The sequence below is a fragment of the Rhea pennata genome, chromosome 12 (genome assembly GCF_028389875.1).
Source record: "Rhea pennata isolate bPtePen1 chromosome 12, bPtePen1.pri, whole genome shotgun sequence".
NCBI classification, from domain to species: Eukaryota; Metazoa; Chordata; class Aves; order Rheiformes; family Rheidae; genus Rhea; species Rhea pennata.
In genome coordinates this window covers 23,057,088-23,081,195 of record NC_084674.1, presented here as the reverse complement: position 1 = coordinate 23,081,195, position 24,108 = coordinate 23,057,088, and the positions used below count along the sequence as shown (strand labels likewise).

The 24,108-nt window shown below is 48.0% G+C and overlaps 2 protein-coding genes and 1 long non-coding RNA gene across 4 annotated transcripts in view; 1 reads left to right on the top strand and 2 right to left on the bottom strand.

Moving 5' to 3' along the window:
* MAPKAPK3 (MAPK activated protein kinase 3) overlaps positions 1 to 2,136 on the bottom strand; it is a 46,824-nt gene extending 44,688 nt beyond the window's left edge. The window contains exons 1-2 of one of the 2 annotated variants that reach the window (XM_062585375.1): positions 2,095 to 2,136; positions 1,044 to 1,379 (exon numbers count right to left, since the gene is read on the bottom strand). In XM_062585375.1, the coding sequence (XP_062441359.1) occupies positions 1,044 to 1,268 (225 nt within the window). In that variant the 5' untranslated portion in view covers positions 1,269 to 1,379; positions 2,095 to 2,136. Of the gene's footprint in view, positions 1 to 1,043; positions 1,380 to 1,498; positions 1,565 to 2,094 lie in introns of those variants that run through there. The other variant, XM_062585374.1, reaches the window with a different exon arrangement.
* A 7,455-nt stretch (positions 2,137 to 9,591) lies between these two features.
* On the top strand, positions 9,592 to 18,093 carry CISH (cytokine inducible SH2 containing protein). The gene is made up of 3 exons (XM_062585725.1): positions 9,592 to 9,813; positions 14,240 to 14,466; positions 14,970 to 18,093. Exons 1-3 carry the CDS (start codon positions 9,767 to 9,769, stop codon positions 15,470 to 15,472), a joined length of 777 nt encoding a protein of 258 aa, XP_062441709.1. The 5' UTR covers positions 9,592 to 9,766; the 3' UTR covers positions 15,473 to 18,093.
* On the bottom strand, positions 17,555 to 23,601 carry LOC134145814 (uncharacterized). The gene is made up of 4 exons (XR_009959694.1): positions 22,878 to 23,601; positions 20,489 to 20,654; positions 19,669 to 19,808; positions 17,555 to 17,982 (listed from the first exon to the last, which is right to left on the bottom strand). It is a non-coding gene; the product is annotated as an uncharacterized LOC134145814 (long non-coding RNA).
* Positions 23,602 to 24,108: the final 507 nt, after the last annotated feature.

Genomic DNA, 24,108 nt, shown 5'->3' with positions numbered 1-24,108 from the left:
AGATCTTCCAGTTGACAAGTAACAGACTTGTTTTTCTGTCAACGTATGTGGAGTTTAAAGTTTTAAGAAACAGAAGAGTACCTGAAAGCTAATCAGATTAGCTGCAGCAAGGGCTTGGTAGCATTCCTAAGTAACTCACTATTACTTCAGTTTGTTTTCAGGCTTACAAAACAGGACTCTCCCGGTCCTCATTTGAGCTTTTTTTTTTTTTTCCTCTCCATTGATGTGGTCTAAAATCATCAGGGAAAGCTTCAAGTTCAAATGCTGCGGAGCAAAAGGCAAGTAAACTGAACATTCACTAATGAATGTTTTTCACTCTACTTGCTTAAGTGATGTTTATCACCATAAATATCTACTGGTTTTCAGTTAACAGCAGATCTTATTTGTCAATACTGACATTATCTGTGTTTTCCCAGATACCACTCTCCTGGAAATAGATGACAAAAATAGAGAATAAGACAGTAAACAACTTGAAATGCCCATCAAAATGCCAGAAGGAACCCTCCCTCCAAAGTCAGATATTTGTGATAAATTGCCCCTGTCAAGATTGCATCTCCAATCAGTAACGCCCCTCAATAAATCTTCAAAGAGGGGAAAGCCAGATGACCAACAAACATTTAAGTACTCCCCAGTTTAGGCCTGTTTCACTGCACAAGATCTAAAATAACTTCCTTCCCAAGTATTGCACAGTATTTTCATTCAAAACCTAGCAAAATTGCTCAGAGAACAGAGCTAGACTGTCTTCTCCCTACCTTGCCCTTTTATTTTGTTTGGTTTTGGTGGGTTTTCTGTTCTTGTGAAATTCTCATGTTCCTATTTAAAACTGATAGATTCTCCTCGAAACTCACACAGAACATTCTGGAAAAGACTCAGGTTTGGACTACAACACTGCAAGCAAGAGCAAATGTTGCCACATATTCAAGTTCTCCTTTGTGCAAGCCTCTTTGTGAAATCTGAGCAAGTGGCTTTGAAGGGGACTGAAGACGTGAGCTCCAGCTCCCAAACATATAAGGATAAAAAGAAAAAACTCAAACCCTACATACCTTTAAAGCACATTTCTGTCCTGTCTCCTTGTTGAAACATTCCAGTACTTTGCCGTTAATTCCCAACCCTAGCACCCGTTTGGAGAGTTTGTAGTCGTCTGTAACTGCGTGTTTTTTTATCTCTAGTTTGACATGAGCAGCTCCCCCCGGCAAGGATTTTAGGTTGCTCTTGCCATCTGCGTGACCCTCCGGCTGGGCTTCCTGGTCACCTCCACTCTGTTCCATATCAGGGAAGAGCTCGACCTTAGGGAGGCCTCCAACCGACTCCCTGGGGCTTATCCTCCTTCTCTTACATGAGAGGCGCCTTCAAAAAGTCCATTTGCTCGCCATTTAGTCCTGAATAAAAAGGTGAGTATGAGCAATTTATGTGAATTAACCGTGCCCCCACCTAACCGCTTTTCTCCCTTCCTCAAGGAGATGACTGGGCTTAAAAGGGCCCCAAAATGGAGGCTCACCTCAGGAGCGCAGCCATCGCTTAGCTTTACAAAGCCGTCGCTCTGGTTCCAGCGCACCAGCCAACCCTCCCGAAGCGGTACCGTTTCCACCGCAGGAAGCGCCCAGGCCAGATCTCCGACCCGCGTCCCGCTCAGCTACGCGCTGCGCGACGCAGCAAAGAGGCGGCCGCTGCCTTCGCCCCCCAAAGCGGCGGAGACAACCTGTTCTGTGTGGAAACCCGTGCGGGGCCCCCCGGCCCGGCGCCCCCAGCGACCCAGCGGCCCGAGGGGCTCCAGGCGCTGCCCACGCAGGGGCGGGCCGGGCGCGGGGCCCGAGGCGGGCAGGCCGCGGACTAAATGGCGGCCGCCCGCAGGGCCGGCGGCGAAGCCTCAGCGCCCTCCCCCCCCTCCGCGCGCCGCCACCACGAGGCCGCGGCGCCGCCCTCGCACGCGGGGAGCCGCGGGCGGCGCCGGCACCCCACGGCGGCGGCAGCGGGGCGACTCGCTCCCGCCGCGGGGGGGAGGGAGGGAAAGAGGGAGGCAGGGACGGGGCAGCGCCGCGGGCCGGAGGGGCCGCGGGCCGGTGCGGCGCCGGGGGTGCCCCTCGGCGCGGTTACCTGCCTGTGGCGGCGCGGCGCGGCCCGAGCCGAGGCTTCCCGGAGCGGCGCGCCGGGGGCGGGGCGCGGCTCGGGCCCGCCCCGGCGGCCCGGCAGGTGCGCGCCGCCTCCCCGCGCCGCGGGGCCGCCGAGGGGAGCCCGGCGCGGCCCGGCCCGGCGCGGCTCGGGCGGGCAGGCCGCGGCGGCGCCGAGCGGGGAGATTTTTAGGCACCGCTCGTGGTTTTTTTCCCTTTACCGGGAAAAGGGAGCCGGGGGCCGAGCACGGCCGGCTCTCCGCGACCCCCCGATCGAAACTGCCCGCGGAGCAAAGCACTGCTGCGTGGCCGCAGCCGGGGCTACCAGAGCATCGATATTAAATGCAAAATTTTGTTTTCTTTTTTTTCCTGCCAAATACGCAGTCGCTGTTTCTTTGCCGAATGCTCGCTGAGGGCATGAAAAGCGACCGTTCCCCCAGCAACTGTCACTCATCGCCGGCGCCCGGCGCGCGTAGCTACGCGGGTGCGAAACGCTCAGCGTTTCGTACCCGCAAAGATGAGTCGCGCTCTGAAACGTAGCTGCGTTCACGTCGCTGGGAAGAACCGAGAGTTCGCGTGCCTTACGGGTTAAAAATACATTTGTCGCTTTACGTAACGCATTTGTTGCTTTACGTAACGCAACGGCCTTTGGAGCTGTAGAGGTTGGGAAAAGACTGAAAAGGGCTGAGGAGGCCGCTCGGCCGGGGACTGAAAGCGGCTCGGCTCCGCGGCCCCACGGCTGCTCGGCCTCGAGTCTCCCTCGCAGGCTTGCCGCAGAGGTCAGCTACCGGCGGGCCCTGTCCTTCGACTCGCTTCGCTCATTCGGGGCTAATCAGATCCCAGAGGAACACAGCGATTTTTTTTTTTGTTTAATCCCCTCAGGTTTGGCTTCCAACCATTTTAGGCTTTACATCACCTCCCATGGTGGCAATCTCAGGGAAACCTATATATTACTGTAAGCTCCCAGGCTGGAAATCTTCAATAACACTCTTCCGTAGTCAGCAGCTTGCTCTCATTTTCCTTCGCAAGGCTTCTGCCCGTCTTTACCGTTTTATTTGTCCTGCATGGTAATTTCCTTCTCTCTGCAACACATTACTATCGTCCTCCTCCCAGCTCACAGCCACGGGGCGCCAGAGCCTTTAGAAAGCTTCTCTCCACATTCTTCTCTCAGCCCTTTCCTGTAGTTTATAATTTGAGAAATAAGAATCTCCCGCACGGATTCGCAGCTTCTGATCCGTCTGTGGAACTCGCACCCAAAAGCCAAGGCAGCCAGGCAGTACAGCCGCTAGCACATTACACTTAGCAGAAGGCAATTTGTGGCTCTATTCTTGGAAATAGTAAAGACTGCAAAAAATTCCAAACTTCTTGGTTCACTAGCGGATATTATCTGGATATGCTCTTAGCCAAGTTCACTGGGCTGCCAATGACCAGGAGCAAAGCTAAGCAGGGCAGAGACCTTAAAAAAACAGTGTGAATCGTGATTAATAAGGCCTTATAGCACCCTGCTGGTAATTTCACCCACCATAAACTTTAAAAAAGCCTTTCCGGCACTGGCCCACATATCAAATAGCCTCACTGTACGCTGACGCTGGCATGATCACAACCAGATTTAGTCTAAAGGACAAAAAAAAAAAGAAAAAGAAAAGAAAAAAAAACTCTTCTCTTGCTCTGTGTGTTGATTTTTCTTCTTAGATAGGTTTTCTGAGTGTAAAGCATGTCTCCAGCCCAGGCAAAACACAAACATCATGTGATGAAAATCTTTAAAACGAGTGACAAGGCAGTATTTCTCAGTATCTGAAAGTCTTCTCAAGTTGTCTCCTTAACAGACTGTTTTCAGAAGTAGCAATGTGGCAATCTGATACTATTAAGTAACAGCTTAAAGTACCCAGTGCTCTTGTATTAGACTCCTAATCACTTCCTCCAGATGTTTGCTCCAGTTTTGCTCGGTTAGAGCTTATTCAGTGTCATTCTAACCACCCTCAGCAGGTCCCAAAGTAGTCTTTAGGTGCTCCAGTACCCAAACGGCTCTGCTAGGTTCAGCTGGTGGGGTGTCCGAAGGGACAACCCTCTGCGTGGGGGCACCCGTTCGGAAGCTCCTGCATTTGCAAAGCCCAGCCTTCCCAACTCAAACCCAGTTCGTCCAAAGCCAACAACATTCATTTGTGCAATAGCCTTCTCTTAAGCTGCTTAAAGCTTAATCATTCCTCTGACAAGCTTCAAGGGAGGGACCGGCATGCTGGGTCGGTCACATCATGGAGTTACCACTTGGGTTAACAATTTAACCCCATTTTGTCCGACGACAAAAAGGCACACGAGCACAGGGTGGTCACCTCATCTGCAAGCGTCCCTCTGTCCGGCTGTGGAAGCATTTCCCTCGATAGCTGTTGTGTCTGCTTTCAAGCGCCAGCTTTAGATCTCCCGGGGAATTACATTTCGTACGATCAAAAAATGACACCGTGGATCCTGCAGCTCCTCTTTGCACTCCTGGCAAGTTGAGCTGCATTAGACACTTTGGAGATATGGACAGAGGAAATGCTGCCAGGCCCTTGGCAGCACTTGTGCCGAGAGACCCCTTTTTGCTCAAAAAGGAGGCTTTCTTTACTTACTGATGTTTGCTTTTTGAAGTTTGGACAAGCCAGTGCTACTAGAGGCTAAGAGCCTGCTATGGCAAAGCACTTGCATCCTCACAGAAATCCCTAAAATTGCAAATTAAATATTAAATCCTCTTTCTACCAAAAACAGCCCTTTAAGACAGTCCCTAAACTAGAATAGTCTGTAGACTAGAACAGTCTCTAAACTGATGTATTAAGCCCGTGAGGCTCAGTATTTTAGCCAGCATGCAATTTGGACATGCCATTCCTAATTTCATCATGTCTTAGATACCACAGCTACCTGATTTACAAAGAGACAGCACTACTGTTTAAATAGAAAAGGTTGCTTTTGGCTTCAGACTGGGGATTTTTCATGCCTTTTTGCTATGCTGTGGCAATTCAGTCACAGCAATAACTGGGATCAAAGCCATTTCAGACTTTCAAATAGCTCATTTCTTCTCAAAAATGAAAAGAAACATCTCAGTCTGCTCTCATCTGGAAAACTAGGAAATCTGATGTCATTGAATCTTCTTCTTTTGGGGAGGACATATTTTGGAGGAATAATACTTACCCAAAGCTACAGTCTCCTGAGCTTATTTACCCACAAAAGTGCTTTGTACAGAAGTTAGTTCTTTGATAGCAACATCTTGTGGAGATAAATAGCAATTACAGTGAGGAAAAAACCACTATCAGCTGAAAATACAGTGACATGTTTTTCTGAAACATTGCTTCCTATGACTATTTTTTTGGTCTTGTGAGAAACCCCCGTTGTGGGATGCATTATGTAGACTTCAGCAAATAGAAATTACTCTGTACTGTAAGGCTGGAGTGAGGACACATCTTTGTCTGACTGGGTGGTTATTAAATCTCCTGGCAAGTTCTCCAGGAACTGCTGCGCCTGTGATATTAAAAGAAGGAAAAGGCAGCTCTACTGAACACTATGACAACCAGGAGGAGTAAAGAAGCTTCTTGCAGGTGCTTTAGTTTAGTCTATCATGTGCACAGTAGGCTGAAACAGAGACTGTATACACGGTTTTCCCCCTGTCTTCCAGTTCTCTTCTGGTGGCATCTGCCTCATACTTATCAGAAAGAGAGAAAAAAAAAGAAGAAAAAAATAGACCTCTACCCCCCCAAAAAAAACCAACAACAAACCAGAAACTGAAATAGTTTTATTGCCCACACAACCAGGAAAGCTCATCAGCAAGCAGCCTGGCTCGTTTCTCTGCATTGCTGAGGAAAGGCCAGGTTTATATAGCTCTTCCACAGGCAATGACGTTAAAGCTGAGGCTTTCTGCTTATCAAGCTAGAGCAACTTCTCTTTTATTCTTAACACTCTGTGCCTTAAGTGGGGATTATAATGTGTTTTCTAGGAAGAATTACATATGCTAGCTATGAACCAGCTTCTAGTGAAGGAAGGGGAAGTGTCGAGATCACCAGTCTCAGAGTCTAGAGCGTGAGTCCTAATTACCCCAGGCTGCTTCCTTAAGATCACTTCCTCCTCGTCACCATCCTTCAATAGGGAAATACAAAAGAGTGCAAAAGAAGTTAGTTTTATAAACCTGGACTCAGACACCTTATTACAGATACCTCGTCTTGCTCACTCAGAAGGTTTCCGGAGGCTCCGTCCCTGCTCCTCACTAATGGTTGCCATCGTCTGAGTTTGGGACTCTCTCATGCAATTAAAAAATAGGGCACAGCTTATTTACAGAGGCAGTCAGGGAGATACTGGTTGGCCACTTCCATTTCAATAGGAGGCAAAAAAAAGAAGAGAAGGAATTCTTCCTCAAAGTATCATAAATCAACAGTGTCATAACGCTGCCAACCCACCTACAGAACGTGATGCTTCATTTTATGCAGCAACGGAACACGAGAAGTTAATTTCCCAATAATCTCTCACGGGAAGAGATCCTGCAGCAATGAGTAGGGCAACATCGCCTGACAGTCCTGGGATGGCCTTCCTGGTCACTCAGGAATGCAATTTTTGCACAAACACACCATTTGATACAAAGCAGAGAAGTTCCTAATGGAAGTCACACTGCTATCATCTTCGAGGTCATCATACACCAGCGACCCTAGGGACAACGAATATGAGTTACGGGCGCACAGAAGCCTGAGCTGTACAGTTCTTTCCAGTGTAAATCTGGTCCCCAGGCACCGGACCTCTCAGAAGAGCTATGATTCTGCACGTCATTCTCATTTCCATCAACTGCACCGCATCACCGAAGTGTGCGACCGCACAGCTGAAGCAGCCGCTCGCCTCCTCAGCCGCGCACGCATCAGCAGATGGTGCTGTTGTGTTGGTGAGCTTTCCTGAGGACCTAGCTGCAGCTCACCCTCTCCGGTTTTCTACCTCCCTGTCTTTGTTGTGAGATTTCTTTGATGACTTTGATAAGTAAATCCTATCGCTCACCAATTCCACCCCATTTATATAACATTATTTATACCATTAATATCAATATTGCTTTTAACTGCCTTTGCAAAGTCCTAATTCTGCAACACTGAAACCTGGTGAGTCATATTAATATGAACTGTGTGTAAACACCTGATTTGTTGGAATAGCAGCAATTTACAGTGACCATGGACAGGTAAGGACACGAGGTTGAGGGCACTGGCAAAGCAGGTGCCCTGCTCTGTTCCTGGCTTCGGGCATTACCATGAACATCAGCAATGTTAATGAGAGGCAAAATTTTCAGTTAGAGTGATGGAATAGGGCTAAACAGTCCCAATTTAAAAGCGATCGCTAATATACCTTGTCTATAAAACAGCCCAGGCTCTAGCTGTCTCAGTGTAGGCCCCTAAGAAGTTTCCACTTCCTTTGATTAATTCACATGCACATTGACTACTTTGATTTACTTGTCACCTTTCACAGATCCTTTGGATTAATCAAGACAACTGCACAGATCTAATAATTGCAGGTAGAAAATCATTGCATCGGAGTGCAATAGTAACATACTGAGCAATACAGGGTACCTGTACTGCGGTTAACACCTGCGATGTGCACGGAGCAGAAATACCGAGCTGTCAGATGAGGACATTTACACGTTATGTTCCCGCTATACAGTTCTTATCATTGCTTTTGTACTCCAAGGCCGCAAATTGCTACTCGACTAACAGCACAGGCACTGTTTTAAAAGTTCTTCTGGAAGAAGATCACTAGATGGAGCCCAATTCTAAATCTGAAAAACGCACACAAATAGCTTCTCGGTGTCAGCACCGGGCTGCAGCACCCCTGCCTTACGGCACGCGACACCCACAGCCTCGGTGTCCTCCAAGGCTAAAGATGAAAAGCCTTAAGAATATACAGGTTAATTACAATTTGCGGAAGACAGCGGGCACTTGCTACTCTCCAGTCCAGCTCTGTCCCCAGCGCTGCTGCTCCGCCAACGCAAAGTTTCAAACGCCGAGCTGAGATGCGGAGGAGCACGCGCAGGCACGTGGCGCCCCGGCAGCCCTGTGCCAGAGCTCTCAGGTAAGTCCTTGAAAGGTCGTGCTGCGCTTGGCGGGCGCGCGGAGGGCGAGCACTGGAGTCGTCTCTGCCGCGCCACCCCTCGCCTCACCCGCGAAGTTACCCCCGAGCTTCCGGCTGCATTAAGGTCAGAAGCAAAGCGGTCAAGGCGGGCAACGCGCGCTGACGTCTCCATCCCCGCAGGCCGCGCGGCGCGCGCCGGGGCCATCGGCCTGCGGCGCCCCCGGCCCGCCGCGCGGCGCGCGGGGCCCAGGGCGAGGTCGCGGGGTGCCGCGGGCTGGGCGACAGCGGCGCCTTGCGAAGCGCGGCGCCAAGAGGAGCGCGGGCGGACAGCGGGCGAGTAAATCTGCAAGCAGCCCAGAGCAGAACCACGACGGGGAACTGCGGCTCAAGCACGCACGTGAAGAAAAGCAAAGAAGTGAAACTGGAAAACAAACGAAAACAAAATCCGAATAAAAATAGGATGAAATATAGATAGGAATCAACGCATAAAAAGGGACGGGGTTTAGCTGGCAACGAACGACGGCGCGGGAGGCGGCGGGGGCCCGGCGCGCGCGAAGCGCCGGCAGGGGATGTCCGCGGGGGCGGGGCCCCGGGGGCGGGGCCTGGGGCCGGGGGCGGGGCCGGGGCTCGGGGGCGGGGCCGCGGCCCCCCCCGCCCCCCGCCCGGGCGGCGGCGCCGCGCGCATGCGGCGGCGGCGCCCATTGGCGGCGGCGGCGCCGCGTTCCTGGAAAGTTCTTGGAAATGGATCAGAGCCGTTTCCGCGCGCGCCGCGGCGGCGGCGGCGGCAGCAGCAGCGCCCGCAGCAGCGGCAGCAGCGCCGCAGCCCCCGGGGGGCGGGAGCCCCCGGAGCGGCCGGGCTGGCACCGCGGCGCCCCTTGGCGCCGCATCTATTTATACTTTTTTTTTTTTTTTTTCTTTCCCTCCCCCCCTCCCCTTTCGGTGCGTGTGTGTGGCTGATATCGGAAGAGTGATGTGACTACAATGCGATTCCAGGAATCCCTCACTTCCTGGAACAGATTAAAAGGGGCAAACAAAAGATTACTTAGTAGGTGGGTTTTTTTTTCTTTTTTTTTTTCCTCTTTCCCCTCAGAGCTTCATTACTTCTGGAGGCAGCGGAACCGCACGGTGCTGCTCTCCCGGCTCTCCCCTCCCGCATGCTCGGGGCGATATTATTTATTGCTATTATTTATTACTTCAGCCCACTCTGAATATTTTTCTTTCTTTTTTTTTTTTTTTCTAAGAGACTGCTCTGCTGGAGGACTAGTTCCTCTTTTACGCACATGCAGTTTCCCTTTTCTCTGTTTCTTATTTTTTGCTAACTTCGGTTCCTGGGAGGCAGAACAAGAGCGCGCTCTCCCGCGAGCGCGCCCGCGCAGCCCGGCCGCAGGCGCGAGGCGCCCGCGCAGCCCGGCCCGGAGCGCCGCGGCCGCCGGCCCCGGCCCGCTCGCACCGTGAGCCCCGGGCCAGGGGCTGCAGCTAGCGCAGCGCCTTCCGGGAGGCGGGGAGGGGGGGAAGGAGGCAAGCAAGGCCCGGGAAAAAAAAAAGAAAGAAAAGAAGAGGAGGAGGAGGACCCGTTTGCCCACCTTCTGGAAGACTTGATGCTCTTCCCTTGGTCCGGGAGTGACATGATCCTCTGCGTTCAGGGGTAAGGTCCTGCCTGTTCGCAAAGTGCCGCGGCCGCTCGGGGGGGAGGCTGTGGCCCAAACTCCCGTAGCTGAAAAGCTACCCGGTGTTGAAGGCCCTTCGCGGTGTCCAAGCCAGCTAAGGCAAAAGCTGGGACGCGGTGTCCAGCCCGGAGGGGGGACGCGGAGAGGAGACGGCAGGGCGCTCCGATGTCCCGGCAGAAACAAACTACTCGCGGGGAGAAAAATTCCCAAGAGTTCAAGTGTTCCTGTCTATTTTAAAGTAAATAGTTAGGCTATATACGTTGCTTCTCTGTTGCTTTTATGCCTAAGATGAAATGTATGCACCTATGTACAGGCACACCCATACACAGCGCATTACAGGACTGAAAGCTACAGGGTGCAGATACAGAAATTGTATTATCACAGAAGTTACATCCCAGAAATATTTGTTTGGTCAAATAGACACCGAAGTGTGTCTTTTCTCCTGTAGCGGTGCGAGCGCTCGGTGCCTGCACGGTCAGTTCACCACATCCTGGGTCATGAACATGTGCAAATACCCGCTCCGCAGGAACGCATCCCGCGTTTCTACACATGCTGCATGTTTGGGAAGCATCACTGTAATCCCACGTTGGTTTCGGTCTGAGCCATGATGCGAGTATTAACATCCCCTCCTGCCCTCAGCGGGCTTTCCTTAGAAGCGCCGCATTTGCCATGTCTGCTTTAAATGACTAAAGCGTGGGGATTTTTACCATTTCCTCCAGCAATCTGCTCCAGCACCGAGCGGAGCTCACGCTTACCCATACTTTCCAGCTACTCAAGTGGGTTTTCCTTTGCTCAGTTTTGCTCTTGTTTTCACTCTACTGCTGGCAGTTCCTACAGCCACAGCAAAGGAAATTCAGTTTTCAACTTCGGCTGGGGGAGACTCCTATCTGATGTTCTCCTCCCACGCTGAGACACCAGAGCTACCACCTCCCTTCACTGTTGGGCAGCCAGATGTGCAGACATCTACTATCTTCTTCATGACCACTCACTGCTCAGCTTTCACTGTCCTCCAGGATTTTACATCTCCTGTGCTCCACGCTGTCCCTCCTATTCTGTTTGGGTTGATGGGAGAGCAGCTCTGAACACTTCTTATTGCATGGCGCAGAGCTTGGCTTATCAGCAAAGTAACTGGGTATCATTTAATAACTGTGTACCAGTGTGGAACTGCTATCATTTAGCGTGAGTGATACCAGACACATCTACTTTCTTGGATTTTCTTGGCTTTCCAAAGCTTTTTGAAACACTAATTGCCAACGCACTGGGAAATCCTGCTGCTGTTTCTCTCGAGTCCACGCAGCCTCCCAGCTAAACGTGCCCAATTTTCTGTTTGTTCTTTTCCCCATCAGAGCAGTTTTACTAACATATTATTCCGTTCAGTTCTGACCCTCCGCAGGTTTCCTCCACTTTCCTTCTTAGGAGCTCTCATTATTTTCAAATACTTTCTTCACCCCTGCTAAAGGGCTGACTTTTGCATGTCAACCTTCCTTTTCTACACGTCCTTAGCCCAACAAACTCCTCATATCCCTCTTGCTTATGTTCTTTTGTTCTGGCCATCCTCATCTTCATAAATGCCGTGTCAGCCTCCAGCTTCTCTCTTTCCTGTGCTTGGAGGTGCTCTCCGGTCACAGCGGGTGCTCTTTTTTTTCCATCAACCTGCTTAGGAAGCCATCCAGGACACCATCACCTCCTGGTCTACAGGAATTGTTAATCCCCCTACGCTGCTTCGCCGCACTCCTTAAGGAGTGCAGCTACACTAGGACTTTTTGCAGGGGGAGAGAGGGACCCAGAGCAGGTGTAAAGAAGAAAAATAACTTGAGTATAAGGATGATCCTTCCCCTTGGTGCTGTGGAAGACTCTCCACTAGACCTGCATGGGGTTTGGGCTCCCCTTGCCTTCAGGTGGCAGAGAGCGTAAGGCAGTGAGTGAGCATGGTGGGAACCTCGGGCTCCTCAAGAACATGGGTTTTGCTTCACAGAGACCCACAGGGGCTCTAGGAAAAAAACATTTAAAATTTCAAATAGTTGATGTGTCTTGGAGGAACAAACTGTGAAGTGATTCAGACCTTGAAGTTAACAACATTCTGCTCTAGAATGGGAACATATTTCCCCCTGTAGCTTGCTCGCTCTCCTGTCCCTTCCCAGTCTCAGCCAATTCTTAAGCTTCCTCTCAAAAGCAGGTAAATAAAACAAAAACAAACAACCCCTCCCCCCCCCCCAAGTTCCATGCTAGGAACAAGAAGATTTCTTTATATTCAAGGTTTTTCCCAAAGGGTAAAAAACATTTTTTTTTCCAGGAGAAAAAAGTTCAGAGGGATTTGGAATTTGGACTACAATTACATGGGGAGAGAATGGGCAGTAGATGGTGCAGGACTGATTTTATGGTTTTAACACCTAGCACAGTCATTTGCATCTCAACAGACAGTCAACAGTCTTCTGTAACACCTCCTTGGGAAGGTACCAACTATTACACTAGGTTTAGTACAAGGGAGGATCTGGTTTATAGTCCTGCCTGCTCAGAACGGAGAGAAATGGAGAATCAGGAATCTCCTTTCCCCAAGATGGCAGACAGCTAGAAATTTGTGCAGGCAGTCACGTGAGGAGGTAGACATCTAAATGTCTTTAAAAACTCAGCCCTCAGCACCTATAAAATTAGCTCAAGTAAGACTTAAAAGAGAATTTAAAGCTTCCCAACAGTAGTTTCCATGTGAAAGAGTGTATTCAGAGCCACTCTTCTGCGAAAGCCGGTGACCAGGTGTGCCTGGTGAAGATAAGGTCAGCAATCAGATGTAGTCGGTTTGGCTTTCTAGCCATAAATAGAAATTAATAAATGAGAATCAAATGCCATGCTTGCCAAATAGATCTCTTTCTTCTGATAAATGATTTGACGTATGGAAAAAGAATGTTCTTTTCTAAATACATGTGGAATGATGGGGTTTTGCCTTGTATTACGTGGGCGAGAAGTATCTTTTCGTAGATTCAAATTTACCAGTGGCTTTACAGAAGCCTTACTCCAAACCTCTGTGGCTTTATTAGAAATGCAGATTCATGGAACTGATTGTGTCTCTCACTCTTAAATCATTCTGAGGTCATTTTCAAGTTCTGTCTAGTCTATTCTTCTCACAAATTCCTCCTTCTGGCTCACAGTCCCAAATTTGAGACTCAGCTGCTTGATGGGGACAGAACGCAACTATGATGAGACAAAGAACACTTTGCAATGCATTTACATATGTCCATAAAGTGTCACTGCTTATATAAAACACAGAAGGAGGGAGACTGGAAGAGAAACGCCTGTGACTTTAGTCTCCTTTTGCTTTTTTAGTGGTGGGGGAGGAGGTGGCTCCTGCCCCTGTAATCACCATCAGCTCCAACTGGTCGTTCGACCATCACACAGTCCCATGTTGAGCACTGTGTTGTATTTCCCTGGAAACTCATTCCTCTGATTTTGAGTGCCTGAAAGAACCTCTCAGGCAAGCAAGTGGATGTGGGGGGAATAACACAGGACATAGTCATGTATGCCACATACAGGGCATACGAAGGCAAAGAGCCTAGAAGAAACAACAGACACTCATGTCTTTGCTCAGGAGCTTGCCCCCAACATCCGTCCTCCCATGGGAGCCCTACCTTGCTAAAGGAAACTCCGTGCCATGGAGAAGGGGCACCCACAGCCCCCAAGAGCCCCAGGCTACCTAAAACTTTGCACTTAGATGCTGAATGGTTACAAGAATGTTCTCTTTAGGTCACAGAGGGAATAATGTTCACAGTAGCCCTATACGGGCAGAGCTTCTTACTGCTACAAACACCAAATATTAGGAGATTACAGTTGCACTGAGATGTCCTTTGTGCCCTTGAATGCTAGGGTTTCAGAGGGCTGGCTAAAACAAGAATTCCTGTTATTCAACTACAAGATCAGCCCACCCTTAGTCTCAACAGGCACGTTTAAGATCAGGTCAGTTGTCAGTAGAATGCAGGTAGGATAAATCCCAAGCTGTTCCTGAGCCTGCTCCTAATTATATTGCTGTAAATGACTAACCCACTGACAGAAAAAGAAATGCTCCAACTTCATAATGACATAAGCGAAGCTGGAATGTCGTCGTGATCCTTACTGCCTCTGAAACTACGTGTTAAAGGGCAACATCTAAAAAGGTCAGGCTTATGATTGAGCTAAATTCCAAGATAGCCCCATTTTTTCCAAAGTGAAAAAGGCCACTCGTCTCTCACTGTTTCTGAAGACTCATCTTTAGCTGTGTAATTTTTTCTCCCTTGCCTATGTCTCTATTTGAAATACAATTATATCAAGGGTCTGTTTATAGAACATAACATTGTAGCACAATGTAGCATGTGCTGAACAGATGTCGCAACCTCTTTCAAGGCAAGGAAAAATAGCACAGTATGCCTTTTGTTTCAGACCTCATCCTTCGCTGGTGGACGAGAAGATCAGGAGACTGTCACTCAGGGGCATTGCAGTGGATTTGTCAGAGCAAATCATGCAGCCTCTCCCAGTAACAGCCTTCCAGGAAGAGCCTGCACCTGCCTTTGCAGTGCCTCTTCCAGACAGCAACCCACCTCAGACACGAGACCCTGAAGAAGACCTTCTCTGCATTGCAAAAACCTTCTCCTATCTGCGAGAATCTGGTAAGGCTCTAACTTTCAGCATAAAGTTGTGAGTCAGGAGGCTACAGGGAGCAGGGGTCCAACTCTGCAATCAAGATCCAACAAGAATCTCCAAATCTCACTTCAGATAGAAACCCAGTTCTAGCACAGTCACAACTGACTGCTATTGATGCAATGTGGATTTTTCAGTGTCTACAAACTCAGCACTTGTATTGTGAAGTAACTTATTACCAGCATATGTAAATGATTTGTCTTTTATGGCTAAATCGAAAAAAAGAAGTGAGAAAAGGTTCCTCTTTGTCTGTAAATCCAATAGCTACTAAAGTAGTCTTGCCCATCCCAAGTCCATCAGAGCAATGATGAAAATAGGTAGAAAACCTTTAAAACTTGATATTGCCTTCTTTTTTGAGGGCCTTATAAAGCCCAGGTCCTGTACTCAGTGGGCTTCAAGACTCCTCTAAAAATGCTGCCAATTCTTTGATACATTATTTCCCTAAAAAGTTATTTTTGGGTTGCTTTTCCAGGTTGGTACTGGGGATCTATCACTGCCAGTGAGGCCAAGCAGCATCTCCAAAAGATGCCTGAGGGCACCTTTCTGGTACGGGACAGCACCCACCCCAGCTATCTGTTCACACTCTCTGTCAAGACAAATCGAGGTCCCACGAATGTGCGCATTGAATACACTGACAGCAAGTTCCGGCTGGACTCAAACTACTTGTCCAAACCTCGCATCCTGGCCTTCCCAGATGTGGTCAGTCTCATCCAGCATTATGTCATGTCCTGCACAATGGAAAGCAAGAACGAGGCTCCTTACCCACCTCCGTCTCCTCTACCTCCCATGCAGAAAGAGATGGCAGCAGCCGCAGTACACTTGAAACTCATCCGGCCGCTCAGCCGCAAAGACAGCATCCCCACTCTGCAACACCTCTGCCGGCTACGGATTAACAAGTCAACAGCTGAAGTGGACCAGCTCCCTCTGCCCAGGCGGATGGGGGACTATTTGAAGCAATACCCTTTCCAACTCTGAGGCATGGCCGTTATGTCTCAGGCACGACAGTCAGAGGGACAGAAGTAAGAGAACTTTGATGTGTTTTTGTCCCGCTAAAGCGCGGCATCAGCTGGACACAGTAAAGACCTGATTAAGAGATTGCATCCATCTTTCCTCTCCCTTTCTCTCTAAATCCATTCCAGCACCAGGGAGTAGTTGGTTGTTTCGGTGAACAGTGGGACACAATCTGAGCTCTGAACCTCAGGCCGCGCCAGTAGTGGCTGTGAGAAAGTGCTATAGGCATGTGCACACTACTTGAATTTCAGAGTCGCTGTGACACCAGAAATGTTAACATTGTTATTTTTGCTATTTATTTCCATGGCAGTTTCTCTCCTCATGGTATTTTAAAAGCATCTTTTACTGGTTTTTGTTTCTTTTTCTTTTGTGGAATTAGAGGTAGAATAAAGGCTCCCAGCCAAACGGCAGCCAAAAATCTGTGGGAATTTGGACTTGGTTTCACATCCAAACAGCACTTGCTTGAACCTATCCCCATAATGGGTTGCACAAGAGTCCACATCCAAGCTCCCCCAGACTTCTGGGGTAGTTGGGATGCAGACAACAGCATCTGGGCCCACCTCTACAGTGCATAGGATATTTTCTGTTTTCCTTGGTTATATGGGGGCTGGGCATTGTAACCTCAAAGTGCATAGGTAGCAGCTTGTACATCTCCCAGAGATGCTTGCTGTGCCACAGGTACTGGATTGGAGACTTTTTGGAAGGAGCCCTTCCTTCTTGACAGCTCAAATCAGAGATTCTGGATATTGAGCTTGGGCCAAGGAGCACTCATCCAATTTTTTTCCATCCTCCTTGTCTCAAAAGGAACTTCGTGGTAAAACCTTTACAACCAAGTAATCAGAAAACTGACTTTACTTGCAGCCAGAGGAATTTGGTCTGAGAGCACTTTGTATTTGGCTTGTGTTTTCAAAGTGCTGTTCTCTGACATTGCCATTGCCTTGCGAGATGCAGGGTAGGAACGATGTCTCCTTGACTGGGGTTCAGAGACCGCTCTACTGAGCTGCACCAGTGACACACAGCTTCAGCATATTTATTTATTTATTTCTGGGGGGATAAGAAATTACAAGCACCTCAGTAGGAAGAGCTGCTCTTTCTCTCTAATAGTTTCAAACTGCTAGTTGCTCTGCTTCTACCAGTACTATTCACAAGCCATATGGCTTCAACCAAAACTAAGTTCTAGCACACACTGGGAATCACAATTTAGCTTTTTTCTCTTTGCCAAGGTCCAGACCTCTCTTCTCTCTTTCTCAGACTTACACGTTTGTTATTCTCAATTAGATTTTTGCTGTGGGTTTACTTCTCACACCCTATTCCTTCCACGCCCCCTGCAAACAAGTACAGCAGAGCTCCCCTGCTCTTTTGAGAACAGAAAAGACAATGAGCAAATGGTATCTGTGAAAAAAAATAGCAAGCATAGACAGAGAGGTTGCTCCTTCCTCTTCATTCACAGGATCCCATCACCTCCTCTGCCTGTAGGAGCCAGTCCGTGCCACTGAGGGATGGGAACAGATAGGTCTAAGGAAATTATCCTTTGGCTTCTTCTCTTGCCCTTAGGACCCCACAACTTTAGCATGCATGAACCAACTTAAGTTCATCCCTCTCTGGATCTGTCTCTCTAAGGCTCTGTGAGTTAAAGAAAACAAATTAGCTACACCTGAGAGCTGAGAGAGGCAGAGGGAAAAAGATGGGACAGTGACCCCAAGATACCAGCTCAAAACATAGTGGAGTTTATCTTCCACCCTCAGTTACAGCTGCCCAAAGGGACAATATGGCCTGATGTGTTTAGTCAGTGTCCTTTTTTTTCACATTTATACAAGTTTGTGGTCTTGCAAGCTTTGCAAGCTTTGTTTTTGATACTTTGATGATTGACAGCGTACATGTGTGATGTCAGGTTTGCTTTTTACCATATCCTTTCCCCTTGCTCTATACTGTAGCAACTGTGGGAAGGTACCAAATGAGAATGAAAAATTAAAAGACTTAAAAAAAAAAAAAAAAAAAAAAAAAAAAAAAAAAAAGAATATAAAACAAAACCACTGAAAAGGCTTCCTTTTATCCAAACACCTCTGTCTCCCTGAGGACACTGGGAACAAGGAAACTACAGCTCTTTGAGGAGCAACAGTGATCTCAGGAAGCTCACATGGCTCGGCCACAGGCTTGGTATCTACAGCACATGAAGACTCAGTCAGTTTGAGAAATACGCATCAGGAAAGGGCAAGTTGTTCAGCTGTGTGAAACTTCCCTCCTACCTGATCTTTTCTCTGTTGGAGGTAATGAGGAAATCAAACTTGCGGGTTTGAACTCCTTGCCCCGAGAGAGCTTGGATGGCAGACGTGTGTAAGGAGAACGAACGCGTGGGTAATCCAGCAGTAGGACGATGCAAAGGCTAGGCTGAAGGCTGTAAGCTCACATGGGCAGGGACCATCTCTGTTGTACGTTTGTACCGCATCTAGCACAATAGTGTTCTCCAGGTGCTACTGCAATACAAAGAATGGATAATACAGTTACTCCAAAAGTCAGTTTCTTCTATCTTGAGACAGTTTGTTAAAATCATTTGTCTTGGATTTTAAATAAACATTTTAAATACATTTTAAAGCCATTTGATGTAAAAATCTTTGGTAAAATCCAAATGGATTAGTTCATTTGCTATTCACAGAAATCCTACCCAGGAAATCTGGGCAAACTCTTAATCAACCTTTCCAAACAAGACAAAATTATTTCAAAAAAAGAAAAGCCCTTCTGATACTGGCACCAAAATCATCAGTGTGAGCATGGTTCTTACTGCATACAGAAGAGCAGCAGCAGACCCCAAGTCCCAAGTTACTATGACTAAAAGAACATACTTCAACGACGCAGAAAAATACAGGAATTATTTTTATATCACTTCTGTGGGCCACACAAAACCATTCAAATCTAGGGGAAAGGAGATGGAACGTAACTGGAAGTTTGGCAACTTGTTTACAGCAGGCTCAAAGCCGGCCCCAAAGAAAAACTCTGCTCATGGTAATTTTGAAAGAGAAGTTCTGAAAAACGCAGACCATGCTTGGGATGGGACACTCTCAGCATCATTTTTTTCCCCAAGTTGTGCTGCAGCTGGGCCTCTCTTGCCCCAAGCACGCAGCCTAGCCCAGCACCCTTTCCCCTTCTCGTGACCCCACGTGGTGGACACAGCAGGCTGGCAGACCATCAGGTAGCTGTATCTGCTCCGTGGTGTCAGAGGGAGACAGGGGCCACCCCATCTCTGAAATGCATCAACTAGCAGGGCTTCGCACAGCAGGGACCCTCCTACTGGCACATGACTCCACTGCAATGGCTTCGCAGTCATTTCCCAGGAGAGATGTTCACACCACACTCCACTGGTCCTGAGTGGAGCAAGCCATGGCATGCTCTCAACTACTGGGAACTATAAAATGAGGTCAGGGAAAAAAACCCAACCCCCTCCCAGAATCTGGATCTCAGTTAGTTCCTCTCCACCATTCTCTCTTTTTGAATGCACCGCCTTCAAAGTTCAAAATATTGCTTTGATGTATTCCTAAAATGCGTGCTGTCCTTTCTATGCTAGTCTTGGCATTGGCATCCGCTAGCAGATGCCACTTGCAGAACCTCATCAGCAGGAGGCCATGGATAGATTTGCACTGCACACAGACCAGGCAACGCTGGCAATGGAATATTCTGCTCAAGCCGAAGCTGTTAAACAACAGCTTCAAACAAACATGGACAGAGCTTCCTAATCGCTGTCGGGCAGCTGCAGCCCTTCGCCCTGTGACACCTGCATGGTTTGCCAAGCCCGTGCAGGATAGCTTGATTGGATTCTCTCATTTTGCACAGTTTCTGCCTACAGATAGAAACGGGCACGTGGAGCCCGCACTGCAAGCTTGAAAAGGCGATCGACCGAACGGGGAATAGAAATGCCAGTCCACGACTGCAACCAGGTGAACGTGGGTCACGGGCTGCTCTGCGCCAGTTCGTACGGTCTCCCTTCCTGCCTTCATGAATCAGCCCTCTGAAATAGCAACATGTGCAAGCGAAAGAACTTGTTTGTGTGCACTATCTGCTCTCGTATTTACTGAAATCTCATCCCTTTCTCAAAGTTTCTGCAATATTAACTAAAGAACACATAATCCCATGCCCCAGATCCTCTCGAGAGCACAGCTTTCCCTTACCTAGGCCAGATGAATCAGCAAGAAATGAAGTGGATCAGCTTATTTAATTCTCTTACAACAGATATGGCTGGATATTCCAAGCAATCAGTCTGTTACATGGCACTTCTGGTCCAAATTCCATTGTTAATCTCACCGGTTATCTAAGAAGTTAAGATTAAAAATCAGAATTAACTGGACGCTGTACATATGGCTCTTCTACTCTGCCCAGTCACGTTCTCCCGTTCAAACTTTTTCCAACCTCATTTATCACAGTCTTCTCCTGTCTCCCCCTAGGCACAGCAGAAACACCTTGTCCTCCTCAGCTCATCAGCAGCCTGGAGCACAGGGTAAATGAATATCCGGTAAAGACGGGCCAGAGCAACTCTGGATGCCAAATAACATCTTTCAGCTCATTCAATGACTAGCACTATTTTAAAAACATTTATATATCCTTTTCAGGAGACATCCTGGAGCACCTATCCTTCACAGGGGAAACTGGAACAAAAAACTCCACGGGACTAGGCAGCTCCTAATGAAATAAATTAGCCAAACGTAGGAAGGAGAGATTATTTAAAGAGATCTGCCCTGTCCTTGGGCAAAAATGTTCATACCTAGCATTTATTGTATAATAGGGAGTACAGGGGGACCCAGTCCTACCAGTCTTGCCTAATGGCAGGATACCAGAAAGAGGGCTACGCAGTTGCTAAGCGCCTTGATAACACGTCAAGGCTCAGACTCGCCTCTTCGGAGACGCATCTCTCTCCTGCACACACCCAGCCATGCCCATTTCTTTTTTGATGATGACGTGCGCCAGAGCTTTGGGGTGGAGGAATGCCCTCACCTGGAGGCTAATGCTGCCTCAGCTGAAGCCCACTTCCATCGTCCTCTTACGCATCCTGTGAAACGCAGCGGTCCTGTGGCTTGGGCTACGTGCCGTGCAGGTGGAGAACATCATCTCTGCGAGCAGGCACAACGCTGCAGAAATCAAACGTCCATCATCAGCTCTGCTTTAAAGCAAAAGAAAAAAACAATCAGAACAAAAAACAAGATGAAAGAGAACTGTCAAACTAGAAATAAAATTGGATTAGAGTTTTTTGGCAGCAGCAGTGCACAGAGAGACGGGTATATACAAATGCGCTATTGCAAAATTTAGCCAGAGCTATATTCTTCATAAATTGAAAAACGGCTGTATTATTCAGATGAAAAGGCTACTGGTAAGGATAATGTAGCCCAGACAGAAGAAAAATCATTCTAATAACTGCATCCATCAGCTTGGACTCTTCAAAAGAACCTCCTCTTCACAGGGAAACTATGAAAAAGATTCCTGTAAGGAAGATACAACTTGGGTTCTACATAGTAACATCATAGTTAATCTCAATATAATTGTTTAGAAGGGTTTTGGATGGGAAAAGGTAAGGGAAAATAACAAAGCTTCAGAGCTTTTGCTAATATTTGTTCAAGAGGAGGATGAGACTTAACAAAAAGGAAGTTATATTGCAAATCACAGAGGGGTAGGCTTTAGGCATTAAGGCAGAACTGCTCCCAGTCCTTGGCATATCTAGATTTGCAGGAAAGGGTTTTCCTTTTGGCCACTGAAACTACTCTCACCTCCTTGCTCCTCTTTCTCCACGCTTCCGGACAAGTTTTTTCATGAAGCCCCTCTACTTCCTAACAGCAGTGTAATTGCGTTTTACAGCAGTTCAAATTAGAGGTGCAAAAAAATGATACCCAGTTTTATGAACACAGGTATTTTGAGAGCGTTCTACCTCACACAGGAAATACGTTTATGCTATCGTACTCAATTACAGGGACAAAAAAACCCTGAAACAATGCTGCCTACCGAGACATTAGATACTCTCCAAGCACATAATCAGAGAGCTGGTATCTCCCCCAAACTTATGATATAAACACGTTAGACGGAAAGTCAAAGGATGAGCCGATCAATCAAAAATCACTGGCAGAGCTCAGCCAGGACCTGGGTTTCTTGGATCCCAGCCTGGCAGTCTGCGTAACTGAATCATGCGATTGCCTTGATCTGGAAGATACACTGCAACTTTTCCGATCACAGCTGTCGGAGAAGTGCTGCTATTACCAAATCAGCCCTGCCAGTGAAACCTGCACAACATAATGGGCTAAATCCAGGTTTATTCCCCATGGAGTATGATGGGGAATCATACTTCAGGACTGAATTTGGTGAATTTAATATTCCAGGTTTTACAGGCAAGGATTTTATCTCTGGCATAACTTTGATCTGAATGGCATTACAGAAAGGTGTTATACAGGAATCGTAACACTCCAGTGCAGCTTAATACCAGAAGAGTTTTCCTTCACTTACTACCCTCCCAGCACACACAAATCCTAGCCTGGGTATGTCTTCATTAGGAAAGATATTAGGAAAGGTCGTTGTGTACAGTAACGTTCTGGCTTCTCTTGAACCTGCCTACAAATGTACTACTCAGTACATCTGCAATGCCAGTTTGGGGTAAACATGAGTCCATGGAGAACTGGGCAGGCAAACCTGTTCTGATCTCAGGAAACCTATTTCACATTGGCTAACACAGATCTTTCAGTGGTAATGATCCTTAGAAACCTTAAAAACAACAAATCTGGGCTCTACTCGTGATAAAGCTCCTGGGGCTCCCATCCCATCCCATCCCATCCCATCCCACGGTGTTTGCTGCTCTCTTGCTCTACGTTCTTTACAAGCTTACTCAATGCAAACCAGCACAGAGGTTTAACAGCTAATCAGAAAGACAGCGTATTTAAATGTCAGCACTGCCTCTTCATCAGGAACAGCAATATGATTTGAAATCTAGTTTACAGAAAGCAGAGCTGTGTTTATACTTGTCAGAAGTTACCCAACTTGGCAACAATTCTTCCCATCATGCAAGTGTCGTAGGACTCACTGCCAAATCCTGCGGAGGCAGAGTTCAAAACACTACCTCTAAGCCTATAAATAAGTTGAAGCAGCATGTTTGTTACACAGTGCACATGCCATGTGTTGGCACACGTCTGAAATGGTTAAGCAGCGATAAAAGGTATTTTTATGATTAAAACGTAAAACTGAAAAGCCTGCAGCATGACCTAATTACATTATTCACAGGGAATTTTTCATAAAATCTCTGTAAGTCTTTCTGAAACCAGCTCCCTGGCTTCTCTGTCATGAGAATGGGGAGTGCCTTTGGCTTGGGGATTCTCCTTACATTCTGCTAAGACTCACTGCAATTCACCTTTCTAACTTCTTTTCCTCCAGGCCTGTGCTGTGATGGCTGAGCGGGGCTGGGCGACGCTTGGGAAAGAACACGTACAACACAGCGCTGCGGCGGTGAGCTGAAGCAGCCGGGCGCTGAGCGGACCCCACGTGGTGCCAGTGTGCGGATCGCGCATTACTCTTCTCCTTCTATGAACAGAAGAGGTTGAAGGCTTTCAGCTGCACGCAATAAACTCTGCTGGCTGATCAAATCGGTACGGGGGAAGAGCAGGGTTAGCGTGACCTGCGAGGCTGCTGACTCAGGGGTACTCACAAGCAGCGGTTCGGAGCTGGAGCGTGCAAACGTCGTAATAATCGCGGTGCCTCGGGATATCGAAAACTAGCTGGGAGGAAGAGTTTGGCCGTTAAATTAGTGGGGAAACACTTTGTGGCAGAAGCTGTTGATTCTGCCTCAAAGCGAATAGCTGCACTTTTCACTTTCGGCACGGATCGTTTAGATGACATAAAGCAGACCTCGAGTGCTGCTCCTCCAGCCGCTCATCTCGGTTCATTGACACAGCCCGCAGCCTGCCTTCTTCGTGCGCCCCCAGGCTTCCTATCACCCGCCAGCACGGCTCCGGTGTCTGTCAGAGGGGAATTTCCCCGCGCGGTGCCAGTCTGCATTCCATACTCGCCACCATGGACATCCCTCCTGTTCGGACGTGCCACCTGAAGAAGGCAACTGCAGGCTATCATTTTTTACGTCTCTCGGCGATCTCCTGCCTGGCTGCATCGCTCAGGCTGTCTTATATAACACAAACCAGTACGTATCAGCCATGCAGCCCGTATCAAAAGATACTGAAGCCCAGAAAAGGGTAGCTCATGTCCCAGTCGCAAGTCACAGCGCATGACTTGCGTGACACTGACTTGTGGAGCAAGTGAAGGTGCCACACGCTGCCTTCTGTTGTTTCCAAATGCAAAAGCGTATCAGCAGATTTCTATAGAAAATATGCACCGATATTACTTCTTCATGTAAGTAATAATCATTACTTGAAAGGAAGGATCCGTCACAATTACCGGAAGGGGAAATGTTCCATGCAAACTTGGATAGGAAGAGAGGTGAGCTTAGAAAGATATGAAACACTCTGTAATGCAAGCAGATAACCCCTGCTCCACACTATCTATCCAGGCCCACTTGAGTAAAAAACAATGAAAACATATTATCTTGCTTAGGCTTCTTACTCCATCCGCAGGAAGTGACAAGCAGGCAT

Excerpts from the sequence above, each read along its gene's own strand:
- CISH (XM_062585725.1), top strand. The coding sequence starts at position 9,767 with ATGCTCTTCCCTTGGTCCGGGAGTGACATGATCCTCTGCGTTCAGGG. Across the intron at positions 9,814-14,239 it reads ATGATCCTCTGCGTTCAGGG|ACCTCATCCTTCGCTGGTGG; the intron begins GTAAGGTCCTGC and ends CTTTTGTTTCAG. Across the intron at positions 14,467-14,969 it reads CTCCTATCTGCGAGAATCTG|GTTGGTACTGGGGATCTATC; the intron begins GTAAGGCTCTAA and ends TTGCTTTTCCAG.